Source organism: Brassica napus, chromosome C5 (assembly GCF_020379485.1).
Source record: "Brassica napus cultivar Da-Ae chromosome C5, Da-Ae, whole genome shotgun sequence".
NCBI lineage: Eukaryota > Viridiplantae > Streptophyta > Magnoliopsida > Brassicales > Brassicaceae > Brassica > Brassica napus.
The window spans coordinates 7,601,693-7,621,746 of NC_063448.1; the positions used below are offsets into that span (position 1 = coordinate 7,601,693).

Here is a 20,054-nt window from a genome sequence, read left to right on the forward strand (position 1 = left end):
AACCATGCTACATGCTTCTTAATATTGTAAAAAGGGTTTTAGGGAAAACATACCCTATAGGCTCGGAGATCAAAGTTATTTAGAATTCTTTTACATTCCCCCAAGATTTATAGTTTTAACTTTTGCCCCCTCAGCGTCATTCTAATCTCCAAATCCCACCCCAAACTGTGTGTCAATCACTTGTATATCATTGCTAATACACAATTATATTTACTTTTCTTTATAATTATTTATATCAGTAAAAGGAGGAGGGACATAGCCTCCTTGACCCTTTATATAAGACGCACTCATCATTCCATACTTTTGCACACTGCATACTATATCAGTCTTCTTCTTCTTTAAGTTACTGCTTTTTTGTTTTCTTTAAGAGATAAGCTATGGTGTCCACAGACGAAGAGGACGACGGTCGAAGGAAAGTGATGGAAGGTGTAATATATATGAATTAACATATTGAGAAAGATGGGCTTTGCAATAATCTACGCTCTTTCATAGAGAAGTAAGTCTAGGGAGAGCGAGATTATTGCATTGCTTGCTGCTGGGGAATCGAAGGTTACTGGTCCGATTTTTTCCTTAACCTGAAAAAAAAAACAATTCTTATATCTATTACTATGATGGTGTTTGTGTGTGTGCTTTGTGTCTGTGTGTGTTCAGCCTACGAATACATTTATGTTGTGTTAATGTTATGAAGAGTCTCCTCTTGTAGTAATGGTATAACTTAATAACAAAGGTTACGTTGCAAATTAAAAGAGTGTAGCAGCATTAATATATATCAAACGGGGTTTAACCTAACTAAAACAACACTTTAACAACGTTTTGAGCTCGTACGATTGGCTAAATAATCAAACTCTGCTATACAGAAAAAATGTGGAAGATCGTTATTAATTGATACAGGATAAAAATAGTTCTCTGATCCAACATATAACACCAGATATCCTTCCCCTAGATCTATACCCCGTAAACTCGCTTCCTAAACCTAGCGTGGAAGCACTATAACTTTGAAGATTACAAGTAATTGAAGCATATAAACCACACTTTCCTGAAGATATAGATTCGTTCTCTTCGAAAGCATATTCGAAGCTTCCAATTGCATTCAAAGCTTTGAGATCATCCCTCTTAGCTTTTTTTTTTTTTTATAAAAAATGAACATAAAACCTTTGTATTGTGCCAACGTCGAGTTGGCTCAGTGATGAAGGGGTTGCTACTGTAATTTCCGCCACTTGTGTTTAATTCGCACTGGGAGAATTTCCTCTACAATGCTTGAATTTCTTGCGAAAAAATGAAACCATTTTTTTTGGAAAAAAAAAAAGTTTTGCATTGTTTTTTGAAAAAAATTCTAGATTTTTGAGTCATCAATCCAGGTGTTGACAGACTCATATATTGGAGCCAGAAATAGGCCAACTATGACGTTATTGACCCATTCCCTCTATTTGAAAGCCCATATTACTGTGTTCACACACTTTTTCTGGAAAAAAAGATTCAACTGGATCCACCGAGACGTGTTCAAATTTCTCAACTTTTTGTATACAAACGGAAAATGGAATCTGAAACATTGCAAACTGAGAGTGAAATAACAAAGAAATCCCTCTTCTCTTCGGTCCTTTCAAATTCTATTATAGCGGCAGCCAACTTGTTAAAAAAATATGGGGGACGAGTTTAGACTTTTCTACTTGGACAAAGACGGGTAGGGAGCCCTTAAGAGCATCTCCAATGGTGTACTCACCATTGGAATCCTTAGGTATATTATAGTATTTTTTTTTTAAATAGTTAAACTCTAATCAAATTAGTATGTCCAATAGTGTTATCCATTAGGAATCCTTAAGAATAAAAAAATAATAAATTTGAAAATATTATAAACATTTTTAAAATAAATTAAAACATCTTAAATTGAAATATTTATTTATTAATCATCATCATTTTACCCACTCCTCTGCTCCCTCAAGACCGCTTCATAGCTACCAACAAACTTGCATACTAGCTCGTTAATCCGAGCCCACCTTTGCTTGCACTGACCAAGCTCTCTAGGTATTGTCCCTACCAGATGACAGCTTGAGTTGTAGTACTCTACAATTCTCTTCCAGAAATGAGGAGCCTTCTGCTCATTGCCGACCACAGCGTCTATACTCGTGTTAAGCCAAGCGCTTATGAGGATTCTATCCTCTTTAAGAGACCATTTTCTCCTCTCCTTGGAAGCTGGCGGATCAGAAACAGGGGTGTTATCCATGACTACAGACTGCTCGGTACTAAACCAAACAGGTTCGGGTGAATATAGGTTGTAAGAAGTTTGGTTATTGAGAAGGTTCACAAAACCAGGGGTATCCATGCCTTTACGTTGCTCTGTGTCACTCTACTAGCATCACAGAGCTTTAAGTAAGAGTTTTTTTTATCTAAGTTGCATTTAAAACCTATCAACTCAGAGGAGTTAGGAAGATAGAAAGTAATGCACTTACATTTAAACCTATCAACTCAGAGGAGTTAGGAAGGTAGAAACCACTTAAGTAGCATTTAACAGACAAACACTTACTAGTCTACGTTTATATTATAAAGACAAACATTTACTAGTCTACGTTTTTATTATAAAGACAAACACTTACACAACTACTCTACGTTTTGTTTCTAAATACAAACATTTACTAGTATGCAATCACAACAACTATACATTTTAATTACTCAAAGAAAAGCGAGTTCGAAGTTGTTTCTGCATTACCTTCTAAAGGTCAGACATTCGGTTTTTTCATCCTCTGAAGCTCCTCCTGAAGACACATGAGATAACAGAGTCACAAGTTTATACAAAAATATGAATAATAATTCAGAAACAGAAGGAACGAAGCTTACCAGGCTCGATGTTAGGACGTTGTCTTTCTCCTCAGCCCACTTCATCATGACCACCATACATATTATAAATAATACACTAACCAACACACTAACAACCAATGGATAGCCATTTGCAATCCCAAATTTCTTCTTAGCTAACTCCCCCACACTCTTCTCTAACTTAACAAGCTTCTCATCAATGTCCTCCCCCACACTCTTCTCTAACTTAACAAGCTTCTCATCAATGTCATTAGCTTGATCCTTAACCTCCCTCAGTTGTCTCTGATAGTCACGCAACTCCTCCGTGACGGCCACATCCCACCATTTCCAAATATGGCACTCTCCGTCATCCGCATTCTCACAAGTGAAGTACCTTCTCCCTATATCTTTGCTTGTGTGAGCTGCTGCAACAACAGGCTCCCCACCACAGTAGCAGGTCTTCGGGATTCCATCATCACACTCAGGTTGAGGAGGGTACTGAACCGGCTCTACTATATGGTGGCTACTCTCAACTTCCTTCCCCGTAGAGGTCGGCTTCGGCTTGAAGAAGCGATGTTATATCTATATCATACTCCTCTGATGATGAAGGCTGGCTGTAGCTATATCGTCCCATGTTTCCTTAACCTGAAAGAAGAGCAACAGAGCCGTTAAAACAAATCACATAATCAAAGCACTTTTCGCCAACATTTGTATAAGCTCAACAGACTCAGAGCACATAGGAGAAGAAGATTACTCCCTAATTGAAAGACTAATCTTTTGCAAACACTTATTAGAAACGAAAATATCCCCCAATCGATTTAAACCTGTATCGTTTTTAAACGTTGATTAGAAAAAAAAAGAATCCCTAAATCGATTCAAACAAAAATTGTTATCAAACGCTAACTTCTCTCCCAAAATTCTATAAATCGATTGAAAACAAAAATCTAAAACCCTAATTGCCGACGAAAATAACATGAACCCTAGCGTAAATCCATAAATCAAGAAGAGGACCCTTCCATTTACCTTCGATACCGTCGAGAACCCTTCGAATATCCTCTTTCACCGACGAGAACCCTTCGATTGATCTTCTTTACCGTCGACACCAATATCGCCTTATCGCCTTCTCTGATTTTTTTTCCCGTCTTCACTCCAAATGAGATGAAATCGCGAAACCCGTGAAGAGAAGGAACCAATTCCCCTGCCACGTCAACAAGGACTAACCAATTTTAATTAGGACTCATCCTTAGCTTATCTAAGGTAAATAATGTTATTATATTGTTAATAGTTAAGGATTAACACCTAAGGACTGAGTATAAACCGCCGTTGCGGTTGCTCTAACAACATCCAAGTTTACGAAAGACGGACCATGAGGGCATAAGGAATGCTGAGGGCCCCACAAAAACCACTAAAATCGGTCCTTAAAAAAATCATGAAATAAGGATCGATTTTGGAGTGTTTCTTGCACTGTTCGCGGGTCTCATTTACACAGTGACGATCCGCGATTGATTCTCTTTTTAATTTTTTTTTTTTCAGACCAAAAGAAAAGAAACTTTTCTAAGATAGACCGGTTTCAGCGTTAAAAGATGGTCTGATGAATCTTTCATGAGTTGGTGATGCGGTTTCCGTTTCTTCTCCAGAACACTATAAATACTAAAACTAGACATCGCTTCTTCACCAGTAGAATATTATCTGTTCGCCACTGTAATAGAATTTGAAAGAGAGGTATTGTTTCTAGTAACTTATATGTCGTACTGAAAACGCACTTGACACTATTTTAGCTTCGTGTTGGTGAACAAAAAAAAAAACTTGGTGTAAGAAAAATGCGACATAAAACATGAATACTAGAGATATTGTTTAATCATTCTTCACAAATTTACATATGAGATTGAAAAAAGGAGAAATAAGGGCGCGCATGGGTCAGCCACCGAGTTCTCTGATACTACCTCTCTTTTTTTCTTCTAAATAATTCATATATATAAAGGACAATTAAAGATGGGTGAATTACCGCCGTTGGATTGAAATCTTCCGATCCGGTCACACGCCTGAATTAATGGAGAGAGAAGCACGAGATCAAATCCCTCCCAACGCGCCGCTGCGTTCGGGAAACGCAACAATCAGCGACCAAAGCCCATCTACATAAAGGACACGTGAAATTGAGATGGTGAAGCCATCCCTCTAAGCACCGCTTGTGGAACACGTGTCCACACTCCAGCTTCCTCACCTCCTCTCCTTCATGCAGCTTCGACAGACACACGACGCAGTCTGAACCGTCTTCGCCTGCGCTCCGGTACGAGGAGAGCCGGTTCAGGCTCAGCTGATCGGCGAGGACGATTGTGTTGGCGAGTCCCGAGGCTATGATGGAGCCGTCGTCGAGGGGGAGATTAGAAGCGGAATCGCAGGGAGGGAGGAGGAAAGAGCGGAGACGGCTGAGGAATACGGCGAGGAGAGAGAGGAGCATGAGAGGGAGTGAATCGGAAGAGACGTCGCTGAGCTGACCTTGTAGCCCCATCTTCTTTTCTTCTTCGTATCATTTGCTTAGCTCATTTCCAGTATATATATATAGCTTTCTTGGCTTAAACCTATTCACCCCTTTTTTAATTCATCGATAAATGGTTCAATCGGTAATATTACAAACTTGTTTTTAAGATTTTAAGTTTCTACTAAATAACACAAATTAAATTATAAGCTATGGTAGGAAAGCGTTTGATTATGTTAGATTTAATATATATTTCACCTAATAATTAGGATTGTAACAAGATTTCTCATATCATTGTGTAACTACAGCTGTATCTATCATTTTCTTACCACTCCGATGATTATTATTATCTAATTAAAACACGTATAAACCCACAAATACCAAACTTTTATGCACGTGTTATGGTATGTACTATATACAAACCACTGTCGTAGAAGATGTTTTTTTTTCTCTTCATATTTCAACCTCCTCTATTGTTCTCTATTCAGAACAAATTGCTGAAGTGAAAAAAAAAAGATTTTGCACGATCCTCGCTAAGTTGTTGGCTCACACCACCTTCGATATTTTATTCGTGATGATAACGAAGCAAACACATGATGATAATGAAGGAAACTTAAGCAAAAGATTGAAGAATAATTAACATCATTACTTAGAATAATGGCAAATGGCGCTGTTAAGTATTCACAGGTTTGCTATATAAAATACAACTAGATCTCTTGATCCGTGCAGCTGCACGGAGTGCATGTTTTATAGTACATACAAACTTTAAAAAGCAAAAAATTTAACGATTCCATCTTTAACTACTTTTGTTTATTGGTTAAACTATGTATTTTATCATTGTGTCATGTAACAGAAACGTCCGTAAAATGTTGTGAGCCATAAATATTGTAGTAAAATTTTTAAGGGGAGCGGTAAAATCGATAACATTTCAAATTATTTGATCAGTTGAATAATCAATATAACATTGACCGGTTTTATAGTTCATAAAAAATTAAGGTCTGTATGTTGGGTAATTATGTCTCTAGTATTGTATATCTGGTTTTTTTTTTTGAAACAACTATATGTGGTTTATACATAACTCTAGTGAATTTATATGGTTTTGGGTTTGTATGAAATGATATTCTTATGATCAATTATGGTTTTGGGTGTGTATGACTTGGTTTGATCTCTAATCTCACGTTTACATCTTATATGTATGTCATATTTCTTGTTTGATTAGCATTGGACCAGCACAAAAACATGTCTAAACATATCCCATATATATTAATTGAGAATCATTAAAAAAATTGTAACCTTAAGTTTGTATTAATTAAAAAATAGTCTTGCTTAGGTGTCATTTGATTAGGCTATCAATTTGGCTAACGTGGCATCATTAGAATCAATTGAATAATTAGTAAGTCCAAAATCCAATTGATAGGAAAACTTATACTAACCCAAACATAAATGTATATAATAAATTTAATATTCTCTCATTAACTTCAATACAAATAAAATTGTTTGCCACATATAATTATGGTCGCCCAAGAAACATACGGTTTGCCCCAAAAGTATGCTTATATAATATTATCTTTTATGATTCACAACAATTTTTTTCATTTTGGATTTAATACAGTGCAAACAATTTTATTGTAATCATTTGTTGTCGTTTTCATAACGAACGCATTCCCACATATGATTCTTCCCACTGATTTTTTATGATGAGTTATTTTTACAATGAGTAAGGTTCTTCAATAAAAGTTTTTCACCATTATGTATACCAAGTTGTCTCAAATAATTTAAGAGTAATGTTTTGTTCAAAACTCAACACATACCAACGGATGTTATAGGTTCTTTAACGGTCAAACTTATTTTCACGATATCAGAGACGATATGATGTGTTATAGGTTTTAGATTTCAGAGACAATGTGGTATAAGTTCTTTAGAGGTCAATTTTTTCTTTAAGCAAATCATACAACGACTTAGAAGTGAGTGTGTTTTATTCAATAGTAACTTTTCTAATTTATTTATTAAACCAAGTAGTAAACAATGAAAATTGTATAATATGGAAGGAGTGGATCATTGATTGTTATATATCCGAGTATAGAACAATGAAATATATTTCAAAACAATATCAATGGGCTCTATAATTATTATATGATTTATACACTGTTGATTTTGGTTATGTGGCATTGAAATTTCAATTTAACCGAACCATAAATCAATCAAATAATTTCAAAATATTAATTTTATAACGAAAAACAAATTTTCATTAACCGTGTTACCTACTTTTAGAATTAGTGTGATTTAGGTTGGTATATATATTATATATATTATGTTTTTATCTATTAAAGAAAAAAATAAATATATAAAGCTTAATCAAATAACTATTATATACATCGAATATATTTGCTTGACACACATTTCTGTATGACCTATATATGGGAATTTATATTAGGTTGTGCGACAGTTAAAGCTATTATACCTTCACCTTAACCTTAACCTAACTAATAATCTTATATAAATTATTGGTTGTACTCCAACGATATCATCATCATTCGATGTAATCATATGTCTATCAGCGACAACATTTTGATGTATAATAATTTACATAAAACTATACTACTATAGTTTGATTTGGTAACATTGTAAAAACCAAATAGATATTATTTCTAGAAACCGTGGTGTATAGATATGGTTTCATTATATAAATCGATTAAACCATATAAACCGAATAAACTGATTAATTAAAATATAGTAGTATAGTTTTATGTAAATTACATAATATAGTTATATACATGTAGTTTATTTTATTTATATGATCTTGAAATTTAAGACGTTAATTTGAATAATTACATTTTTCTTAAATTTAGTATATTACTAATCATTTTTATTTTCTTCTTATGAATCTATAATAACTATAAATTATTTAACAATTATTTTTAATAGTTAAATATAATAGAAAAACATTCTATTTAAAATTATAGTAGTATTTAATAAAATTGATTTTTAATCATACAAAATTAAATTGACAAAATGTAATAAAAGATAAATATAGTTTAAGTTTTTTTTGGTATAAACCAAAAGCCGACAGTATATAAACCGAACCAAACCAAAATAAATATGGTATCTAATTTTTATAAACCAATATATCGAAAAACCAAACCATGCCAGACTAAAATTGAATAAACCAAAAACCGACAATATATAAATTGAACCACACCAAAAAAAAATATGATTTTAATATGGTGTCTAATTTTTATAAACAAAAATATCAAAAAACTGAGCCGAGACCAGACCAAAATCTGGATTAAACAACCATATTTTGAATATATGATTTTATGCATGTTTCAACCCAAAGCGTGGGTCTTATCCTAGTTACAAAATTACAGGCCTATTCGTGTATGTTTGTTTTTTATATAGACTCATTCGTATAGTATATGTAGATTTAGGAAGTTAATTATAAAATATTAAATTAATACATTGCTATCAATGTTTCCAAACAATTTTTTTTAAACTACTATACATGTTTTCAAACATATCTAAATGGTACTTCTACTTTAATAAGATAGATTATAAGTTTAGGTTTATAACAAAGAAAAGAAAGTGGAGAAACACAAGTCTCAGTTTTCGCCGTTCAGACGATCTTGAGAATCCACCGATTGATAAAAGATATATAGCACAAGTTGGGATTAAGAAATTTGATTAACACATTAACTAGGCAACTAACAAGACCGTATCATTGAAGCATAGTAGCTACTAGCTGATAACGAAATGCTATATGGGACTCTGATTGCAGAGATTCAGCAGACTATTAGGCTCAGGTTGGATCCATTGGCTCGATGACAGATAGTTCCACTAGGTCAGCTTTCAGTGTTTGCTACTTGGTTATCAATTTTTGCCGTTTGAAGTTTTTGCAGGTTTTAGTAACGTTCTTTTAGGATGGAGGAAGTTTTTTGTTAGCAGTTGGGCTGTGTAAGCCGGCTAAGTTTTTTTTATGCACAAAGTCCAGTTTTTCGGGCTCGTGATTTTTCTTTGTAAATTGATGATATAAATAAATAAGAATAGTTAAAAAAAATGCTATATTGGGCAAAATTTAAATAAAGAGAAAATCCAAAAAGGGAAGGTTTAAAAGCAATAGACGGAAAGGATATTTTGTCTTGTATATCGTAATTAGCAAGGTTTATTTATTGGTGGTGATCACCTACTCCAGTTATCGTGTGGTGATAAAACATTGAATAATAAAGTAATAATACAAAGAGCATCTCTTGTTTTTTTCATACTTGAGGCAGGTAATGCAGAGGCCATTCATTTCAAGCATATGATGTGGCCAAACGGAAGCCATACAAGTTTAACAAATGATGCTGTTGAAAAAGGCAAGTCGCACTCCTAGCTGAAGTAATCAGACAAATAATATCAGATGGATCCAACTTGGGCCTAGTCTACATCGGTATGGGCTTAATTACTTTTGTTTTGCAGTACTTGATGGCCCATTTTGTTGTCAAATATCTTTGTTTAGAACACATTGAAAGGGGTTATTTTCTCATTCTTCTCATCTTTCAATTTTTGTTGTTTGCTTATTAAATAGCTCGAGTAACTTAGTTACATTATTCATGATTGGGCTGGTCATTCTAAAAACTGCAAACGTGACAAATACGCATATAAACTTGTTAACGGTGTTACTAGGTCAAATTGATTTTAGACAAGTTTATAAGTTTTAACTTGGCATGGGCGTCTGCCACTGCCGTGTCCATGGACATAACAAATATGCACAGAAGCCATACAACTTGTAGATATATTCCTTTATTGATATATACGGTTACTTCTTCTACATGCATTTTCTTGTTGAACATTTTTTTGGTTTTTTAGTGAAGTTTGGGTAATTTTTTTTATTCTACGAAATGAATTGTTAGTTTCTATTTAGGATTTATAAAAGTGAGTTAGGTTCTAGATAATGCAGCTTTACCAAATAGATTGGAAAGAAAAGGGATCACATGATAGTTGGATCTAACAAGAGGCAATATTAATTGGTGGTTAATGTAGCATTTCAATGTACCGATTGACAAACTTCTGACCTGAAAGCAGCAATTTATAAGAAGAAGATATGTTGTGTTATTGGTGGCGTTGCAAGGCAATTAATGGAGATAGTTATGCGATAATATTATATGTGAATATGTTTGTCGCATTTCTCGTCGCACTATATTGTTTTGTTATTCACTGAATTTGCGAGTGAAAATTTTCTAAGTTTGACCGGCCAGTGAGAGAGGAATCATTTGATTTCAGTTCTTGTATTTCATGATCTTTGACTGAGTGATCAGAAAACTTCGAAAACATAATAAGTATGTCATTAATTATCATAAAGAATAACAAACAAAAAATGACCAAATTCTAGGGGTTGGTGGTCTTAGCAATTAGGAGCATGTGGGTGGATCAGACATATATGCATATAGTAGAAACTATAATTAAAGTCGTCCGGACGGAACCATAAACCAGAATGGACCACTCTTGATGCTTGTCTTCATGTGCTAACACTTATACTTGAGACTGACTATTTTGAGGTTGTCCTTCCTCACATCATTTCTATATGTAGACCACACCTCCTTCTCGTTTTACCATTTACGTGAGATTAACTCGCTTGTGTAGTAATTCTATGTGTTACAGTTTCGTCAAAATCATAGTTCTTACAGGGTGGTATGCAACTTATGACGAAAGCATTATCACATCATTATTGCTGTCAATCAATATTTGGTAATAGCGATAATACTATATAGTTAGAGCTGTAATGCTTTTTATTCTGCCAATCATTACTACCTCAATGATTTCCGAATATCATCAAATCATTTATTCCTAATCCCTCTAATCTAATCCCATCATTTACTTTGACCCTAATCATTATTATCTCTCTCACACACACGTTCTTGTACTATTCCTTTACTCTAGATATATCTTCACTTTCGTTCCAAAGATTCCATCTAATATCAACTTCTTTTTGTTATTTTCAAAACCCATTGTTTATTATTTGTTAATTATTACTAGTGAAAAGGTTAAAAAAAAACAGAGAGAGAGAGAGAGAGGAGCGTAATGTTGTGGCAAGTGACCACAAGTGGCGTCTCCATCTGCATGTTCTTCTTATAAGTATGAGCTGTTTAATTTGTTTCTATTCAAATTCAACTTCTTCGATATTTCCTTAGTGTTTAAAATTTTACTCTCAGTTCTGTGATCTAAATCAAGAGGTAGATGCATTAGTTAGGGTTTCAGTTCTCTACATTTTATACGAGTATGGTAGAGTTGATTGTGATGACTTTCAGACTTTATGCATAGACATGTCTTATATCAAATACTATGACTTTCATTTCCCCCTTTTTGTATTTTTTAGTCATTCAGTAAAATAAAAAATAAATGATTATATACTAATAAGGGTTGTTATTCTCTGCTTCTCCGTTGTACTTTTGGGAATATCTGTCAAATCAATTACTTAAACAAGAAAATGAATATACTAACAACTGATGTGTTTTATTTGGTTGCAATGAAACAATCGCTTTAGTTATTGCAATTGTACATCATGCTCAAGCCATTAATGTTTGAAGTTATACTTTCCCATCGACCCATACAGTATATCATATATTCAGATTATATAATACTAGGGGGGTGTTCGCGCGGAATATTGTTTTATTGTTGGTAATTATTATTTTTCGGATGATATAGCTAGCTAATTATATGATCGTCTTTATTTGCTAAGAACATTATTTGATATTTTTATTATGTTATGTAGTAATAGGTGATATGCTAACATATTATGTGTTTGTTTTTTTAATAGTGTGTTGGTGTGGGTATAATAGTACCTTATTAATGGTGGAGTAAGTTTGTGATGTAATGCATATTGAATTTCAATAATTTTACATTTAGGCATTTGTTGAATTTAAGACTAATAGTTTCAGGGTAAAAATTAATATTTTTTCTAATTATTTGAACATTACCTTTTAAAGATGTTTTGTGCTCTCTTCCTATATTTTTACATTGAGCCGTCACAATCTATGCATTTCGTTTACCTTTCCGTTATGCTGTGATTCTCGCCATCACCGAAAAAAACTCACATATGTCCTCTTGTTTTTCCTCAACTTTTATCTCCTCTTTTTCCTTAGATTTCGGCTCATGTTAGGAACTGCATCTCCTTGGGTTGGGTCAGAGTTTAGTCGTCTTTGAAGTTGTTTTCCTCGTCGTTGGCTTACCATCGATAATCCCTTCTCGTCTTAGTTTTCAAGATATGGTTTTTGGTGATCTGACTTCTATATCTCGAGGACGGCTCCGCGATTGAATGATTTCGTTTTGTCTAACCTTCCATCTATGTTCCCCCATATCGTTGCAACTTTCATGGCTGCTTGCGTCTCTGTGACTCTCCCTTTCGCCATGTTTACCATTCCAGATTTGGATAGTGTTCTCCTCCGAATATACTCTGTAGATTTGGAAGATTGTTTTTGGTCTCAAGTCTGGGCTCTGGTTTCTCGGGGGTTGGCTTCCGTTCTCCCTCACTTAGGTTGTTCTCTTCTTCCCTTGCTTCCCTTAGTATAAGTGTGTGGTATTAGTCTCTTGGAGCTTTGGTCCCTTCTATCCAGAGTTTTGTGGTTCTTCACTTGCATAGACGTCTTGTTTGTGCTTGTTTAGTTTGTGAGGTGATTGTTACCTCTTAGCTGGTGGTTGTCCTTATCGTTCGTTATGTATGTTTCTTCCTGCTTCGTGGTGATTTTAGCCTTCTGTTGATTATTTTTCCTCTAACCCGCTTTCTTGGTTCTTTGCATTGGTCTTTGATCACGCTCCTTTGTGTTCGAGTGATTGCTTTATCTCAAGATTATCTTTCTACATTTTTCTGACTTTTGATTGTTTTGGCCAAGACACTCAATGATAAAGTGTGGTAAGTTAATTTTCGTTCTTGGTCGCCTTTGAGCTCTGGACCTTTATTGAGTTAGTGTTACTTTGGTATTTTTTTTCTCTATGATTATGGAGGTTTTATGTTTAGATTATATGTTTTGCTTTAGTTTGGTTAATATTAAGATAAATATATAGTTGTAAATGAAATAATAGAAAATAGTAAAAAAATAATAAAATAGCGAAAGTTTATGTTATTTTTAGCAGTGAATAAATTAAATATTAAAATACATTTATATTTTTTACTTATTTCTTTATTCGTTTTGCAATTTTTTGAACAATAAAATAGATTATCAAACTTCAAATGATGATAGTTAGTGTGAGAAGGATTAGATAGTGTATAATTTGAAAATAATGAACCAAATTGCAATAGTCTAAAAGAAGAAGGATCTAAAATGTAAAAAAAACAAAAAAAGATGACACATGTCAACAAACTCCCCCTTCCACATGTCATAAGAAGAGAGAAAATTCTACTTTATATATATAGATATTCTTTCCAGCCGGATCAAAACCTCAATCATGGTGATTTGTTCAAGGGTGAATTTGCCGAATAACCAAGTTTGCAATAAAAAGTAAGCCAATAACATTGATTTTGACATTATTAACCTAGTAACATTTTGCCCATAATTGAGTCGGTTATACTCTTTCTTTTGACAGGTACCCGGTGAAAAAAGAAGATTGTGGATAACATCATCAATTATAGTTATGGCTAGAAATGAGACACAATTATTATAATTCCATCGCGTAGTGGAAACCACACCAATCATTTATTTACCACATACTTATTTATTATAGTATGCAATTTATGATAGTGCAACTAAACTTTACTATAAACCTAGACTCATAAAGCGTGCAATTTATGATTGTGCAATTTATGATAGTGCAATTAACCATGCACAGTAAAGCGTGAATAAAATTAGAACACCTTTGAAATAAATTGTATATTTCATTACTTACTAAACAGAAGTGTTCTATTTAGTATAACAAAATAGTATAAGAGATCAACTCTATCTCAACCCCTAAATAATAAATTTTATCCCAACCCGACCTATTCCAAGCCTCTAAATACTAAACCCTAAACACTAAATCTGAAATCTAAATACAAACCCTAAACCCAAATACAGAATGTGTTTCATATCACCGAAATAGTATAGAACTCTAAGTCTCTAACTCAGCACACAACTCCTAAATGCTAAACCCAAACCCAACTTTTGAATACTAAACCCTAAACTGCTATCAATAAACTCAAACCTCAACCTACACTTTCCAAATATTAAACCTTAAATCCTAATCACTAAACCCTAAACCTAAGTATAAAACCTAAACCCAAATAGAATAAAACAAAATACATAGTATAGTACATATTGGTGAACAAAATAAAACATTTTTTTATTAATCATCAAATGGAACAATACATGATAGGGTCACTAAACTCAAACTTCAACCCCACTTTCTACATACTAAACCCTAAATCCTAATCACTAAACCCTAAATCCAAGTATAAACCCTAAACCCAAATAAAATGGAACAAAATATATAGTATAGTACATACTGCTGAATAAAATAATACATTCTTTATTAATCGTCAAACGGAACGATACATGATAAAAAGGTATAGTAACATACTATTTTGCATTACATAACATGAATAGCACATTCATAATACATATTACAACTCTTAATTACTAAACGCAAAACAAACTTTAAAATACTAAACTCAAATATAAACCATAATTATCATCCCTAAATCCAATTATTAAAATCTGAAAATAGTATATAATATTGTGTAATGTTAAACTAAATCCAAACCTAATTTTTGAATAGTATTGGCTCTAACCCAACACACAACTCATAAATGCTAATTCCATATCTAACTTTTGAATACTAAACCCTAAACTGCTATCACTAAACCCAAACCGCAATCCCTAACTTCCAAATACTAAACCTTAAATCTTAATCACTAAGCCCTAAACCCAAGTATAAACCCTAAACTCAAATAGAATGGAACAAAATACATAGTATAATACATATTGGTGAAGAAAATAACACATTCTTTATTAATCATCAAATGGAACGATACATGATAAATAAGTATAGTAACAGACTATTTCACATTACATAACATGAATAAAACATTCATAATACATATTGTTTTACATTTCTATTCCATACGCATAAAATAGAATAGAACACAATGTTACAAAAACTGTTCATCTTCTCCGATCAATTCAAGGACATTAACAGCGAGAAAGATATGTGTAACTCGCAACATCCGTGGGAATAGTACATGTAACCGCCTCGTAAACCGAAAAGATTAAGGCGATTGAAGGAAGAGTTGACGAACCTCACGGCGGTGTCGTTTACGTTGTCGGCGACTCTATAGATTTCAGATGCGCAAAACTTTCCGTTCGTACCCAAGCGAGCCGTTACAGATAGCCATCTCGTAGGCAAAGCTACTCCAGAAATTGTTTTTGTGGTTACACAGCAAATCGAAAATGGAGAAGAAACAACTCACGTTGTACAAGGTATGTGATTTTCGTAAGGCCACAGTGTATTTGTGTTAGGTAAATATTATTAATTTAGTTTTTTTTTTGTCTACAGGTTTTACTAGTTGTGTAAGAGGGCATAGTAGTATTATTATATAAAAGATACATGGTGTATTGGTGTGTTAGGGTATTTGGACATGAATTATAATTTGTTTGATGGTTATACAGTCCAATTTCAGCACATGTAATTTTCTTATTTTTTGTTCGTAATTCAAAATGATATTTTTGACGTTTATTTCTTCTAAATTATAAAATTGTATTCATAATTTTTATTTGAGAAAAAGACAAAAATAGCACTAAATCAAGTTTTTGTTCCCAAACTAGCACTCAAGGTCAAAAGTCACAAAAATAGCACTTAATGTTTTATCAAAAGTCACAAACTTAGGGTTTAGAGTTAAAGGGTGGGGTTTAGGATTTAGGGTTTAGGGTTTAGAGTTTAGGGTTTAGGGTTTAGATTTTAGGGTTTAGGGTTTAGGGTTTAGAGTTTAGGCTTTAGGGTTTAGAGTTTATGGTTTAGGGTTTATGGTTTAGAGTTTAGAGTTTAGGGTTTAGAGTTTAGGGTTTAGAGTTTAGAGTTGAGAAATGAGGTTTTGGGGATAAGATTTCAAATTTTGAAAAAAGAAAAAAATTAAAACTTTCAAAGGATAAACTTAGAAAGGTGCTATTTTGGTCATTTTAGTTTTTGAGTACTATTTTTGTGATATAAACTTAGAAAGGTGTTATTTTGGAGATTTTACTTTTTTTATTTTGACAAACAATATTTATAAGGTGGTAGTGACGCACTGACAACAAGACGTATTATATATATATATATATATATATATATATATATATATATATATATTTATTTATTATGCAGTATAAGCAGATGAATTAGGTGAAAAGGGGAATAAATGGTGAATAAGACATGAAATAAAAATTGTTTGAAATAGTATATCATTGTCTGTCTGTGATAAATTAGACAAATGCTAACAACATAATAATAATAATATACTCCAATAAATCGATGAAGAAGTAGAAGAAAGGGGTAATTGTGGAAAAAGAAAAAGAAGGAAATCGTGGGGGAAAGAAAGAAAAGCAGAGTCGTTTTCAGATCGTGAATGAAGCAGAGAAGCGTATCTCTCTCTCTCTCTCTACTTTGACCATTCCTTTTCCTTTTTATTCCTCCTCATCATCATCATCTTCGAGCTTCCTACTCCGATTCTTACTTCTTCTTCTTCTCTTATCCCATTAATCAATCAATCTCTCTACCCGCTCTCTAGGGTTCTTCCTCTTCAGGTATCCCAACCTCGTCTCTTTTTCATTTTTCTTTTGTTTGTATATTAGCTTTTATTTTTATTACATAAACCTTCTGATTATTGCGTCTGCTTTTTTTTTCTTTTTCCTACCTCTGCAAAGACAGAACCTTTCTCTGTCTCTCTGCTTGTACCTTGTACCTTGTACCTTTCCTCTCCCTATCCACTCTTGTCACCCCTTTTTGCTTCTTAATCTCATCTCTCACTCTGTTTTTTTTTTTTTTTTTGAATATAACTTTTCAGAAGCTGGTTTATTAGCCATGGAGCCCAATGGGTATAATAGGAAAGAAAGAAAGAGAGAACCTTTTGGGAGAATGAATGGTAATGGTGGTGGTGATGTTGACGCTGACCTTGATCCATGGACTGCATGGGCTTACAGGCCTCGCACTATCTCCCTTCTCCTCATTGGCGCTTGTTTCCTCATGTGAGAGTCTCACTTCTTCCTTCTCCTCCTCCTCTGTCTCATTTCTTCTGATCCTCAAGCTTTTTTTGTTTTTTTGAGTTGAATTAGTTGGGCTAGTGGCGCTCTTGATCCTGAGAGCACTACTTCTGATGATCTTGTCACTTCTGTCAAAAGGTTTCCTCTTTCTCTTTATTTAAGCATTTTTCTTCATTTGAATCCATTTATTGACACTACTATGTCTCTTTCTCTATAGGGGAGTGTGGGCTATGATTGCTGTCTTTCTTGCTTACTCTCTGCTTCAGGCACCTTCAACGTAATCTTCCTTTACTTTTTTTTGTAACGATGATTACTTGTACTGCTCCTGTCTTTTAATAAAGTTGTTTCCTTTGTGCAGGGTTCTTATCAGGCCTCACCCTGCACTCTGGCGCTTAGTCCATGGAATGGCCGTTATTTACTTAGTTGCACTTACTTTTTTGCTCTTCCAGGTTCACTTTTCTTATAGTTTCTTCGATACCCTTTACCTATGCATGTGACTATAGTTACAAACTCTAATAGTTACAAAGTATTATTCCTCCCAGAGACGCGACGATGCTAGGCAGTTCATGAAGTTTCTCCACCCTGACCTTGGAATTGGTAAATATATATATATATATACTGCTGTTTTATTCACCACTTATTCTTATTGAGTTTGCTAATGTTTGCAGAACTTCCTGAGAGATCATACGGTGCTGATTGCCGTCTTTATGTGCCTGATCACCCAACAAACAGGTTTAAAAATCTTTATGTATGGTATCTTCTCAATCTCAACAACTCTCTCCCCCTTTATTTTTTGTTAAAACAAAGTTGTCTTTATCATAGGCATAGCCTTTGTATTATTAATCTAAAGGCTTATTATGCTTTTGGTTTACAATTTTTCCAGGACACTATATTTGACGAGTTTTTCTTGGCCCACATCTTTGGATGGTGGGGAAAAGCAATTTTGATAAGGAACCAGCCGCTTCTGTGGGTGCTTTCCATTGGTTTTGAGTTATTGGAGGTTGGTCTCTTTTGTCTTCCTTCTCTTATGTGTTTCCTGGTTTTAATTTGATACCAGTAATAAGTATGTTCTATGTTCTCCAGCTTACTTTTCGGCACATGTTACCAAATTTCAACGAGTGCTGGTGGGACAGTATTGTTCTTGATATCCTGATATGCAACTGGTTTGGTATGATCCTTAATCCATTTTTTCTATTCTATATATATGTCTTGCATTTTAATTGTTATGTAGAGGAGCTGAGTAACGTTTTGTATTTGTTTTATAATGTTGGTAGGGATATGGGCTGGAATGTATACAGTACGCTACTTTGATGGTAAAACATACGAGTGGGTTGGCATTAGCCGCCAGCCTAACATTATTGGCAAAGTAAGGTTTTGTTCATACACATGGTTGGTTCCTAGCTGTTGTACGTTTGATGAGAGTTTTTGATTTTTTTCTTCTTCTTCTCAGGTTAAAAGGACATTGGGGCAGTTCACACCAGCCCATTGGGACAAAGACGAGTGGCACCCACTGCAAGGACCTTGGCGTTTTATTCAAGTGCTCACTCTTTGCATCATCTTCTTGACGGTTGAGCTGAACACATTCTTTCTCAAGTTCAGCCTGTGGATCCCTCCTCGAAACCCTGTGATTCTCTATAGGCTGATCTTGTGGTGGCTCATAGCGATTCCAACAACACGGGAGTACAATTCATATCTCCAAGACAGGTATAACTATTAGCCACTGTGATATTGGCTTGGTGCTAGTTGAAATATATATATATATATATATATTAACCAGTGTTCAAAAAATTGGCCTAGGTGCCCGATTAAACAATAATCTTCATTAAAGCGATTAACCACCGCCTAGAAATTTCTTCAACATTGCATATAACTAGTTCTTCTGGTTATTGACAGGAAACCTGTGAAAAAGGTTGGATCATTCTGTTGGCTGTCACTGGGGATATGCATTGTAGAACTTCTCATCTGCATCAAGTTTGGAACTGGTAAGTTGTTGCTTACATATGTTCTACTTTATTCATTTTAATGTTACTTATGGTTACATGCTTGTGATGTGACACCAAAAACAGGATTGTACCCAACGGAAATGCCAGTGTGGGTAGTGACGCTTTGGGGAAGTGTGGGACTTGGGCTTGTGGCCTTCTTGATGGGTTGGACATGGAAGATTCAGAAGACACTCGAGAGAAAGAGACGCTAATAAGCTCATAAATTATTGTTGCAGCAGAGGTGAGACAGTCAAATGCCATTGTAGGTTTTTTTTGGTTATTTTGTAAATAGGGGAGAGGAAAGAACAATGTAAATGCAATTTTCTTTTAGGGATAGTTGTGTGATATTTACATTACAGAGCTGTTTCCAATCAATTCTTTCATGCATCAAAATTGCATTTCATTGATCTTTGTTCTCTTCTACTCAAACTAGCAAACATTTTTGGTTTGAATGGTGTAACATGTTAGTGACATTAATATAATCAATGTTGATTTGGTTATCAATATCATTCACACACTTTTAAAATTTAACGCACGTTTTGATGCATTTAAATCAAGTCAGCGCCAACAAGCGTTATTATTACTTCTACTGTCAAATGCCGATCTCCACGTTGATTTTAATGACAT

At 34.0% G+C, this 20,054-nt stretch overlaps 3 protein-coding genes across 6 annotated transcripts; 1 reads left to right on the top strand and 2 right to left on the bottom strand.

Annotated features, from left to right (window-relative positions):
• Positions 1–362: 362 nt before the first annotated feature.
• Positions 363–5,633, bottom strand: LOC125587495 (E3 ubiquitin-protein ligase RHA2A-like). The gene is made up of 2 exons (XM_048758106.1): positions 3,814–5,633; positions 363–3,435 (listed from the first exon to the last, which is right to left on the bottom strand). The coding sequence occupies exon 1, from the start codon at positions 5,297–5,299 to the stop codon at positions 4,838–4,840; it is 462 nt and encodes a 153-aa protein (XP_048614063.1). The 5' UTR covers positions 5,300–5,633; the 3' UTR covers positions 363–3,435; positions 3,814–4,837.
• On the bottom strand, positions 1,916–2,320 carry LOC111206073 (glutathione S-transferase T3-like). Its single transcript, XM_022702394.1, has one exon. The coding sequence runs from the start codon at positions 2,318–2,320 to the stop codon at positions 1,916–1,918; it is 405 nt and encodes a 134-aa protein (XP_022558115.1).
• An 11,109-nt stretch (positions 5,634–16,742) lies between the features above and the next one.
• LOC106439980 (CDP-diacylglycerol--serine O-phosphatidyltransferase 1) lies at positions 16,743–19,927 on the top strand. 4 transcript variants are annotated; one of them, XM_013881548.3, is made up of 14 exons: positions 16,743–16,989; positions 17,110–17,150; positions 17,250–17,430; positions 17,518–17,583; positions 17,663–17,722; positions 17,804–17,894; positions 17,988–18,042; positions 18,114–18,193; positions 18,329–18,445; positions 18,529–18,613; positions 18,720–18,811; positions 18,896–19,149; positions 19,339–19,427; positions 19,512–19,927. In XM_013881548.3, exons 3-14 carry the CDS (start codon positions 17,267–17,269, stop codon positions 19,637–19,639), a joined length of 1,281 nt encoding a protein of 426 aa, XP_013737002.1. In that variant the 5' UTR covers positions 16,743–16,989; positions 17,110–17,150; positions 17,250–17,266; the 3' UTR covers positions 19,640–19,927. The 4 variants fall into 4 exon arrangements, with proteins under 4 accessions (XP_013737002.1, XP_013737003.1, XP_013737001.1 ...); XM_013881549.3 differs by having other exon boundaries at positions 17,114–17,150; XM_013881547.3 differs by lacking the exon at positions 17,110–17,150 and having other exon boundaries at positions 16,744–16,989.
• The last annotated feature ends 127 nt before the right edge of the window (positions 19,928–20,054 follow it).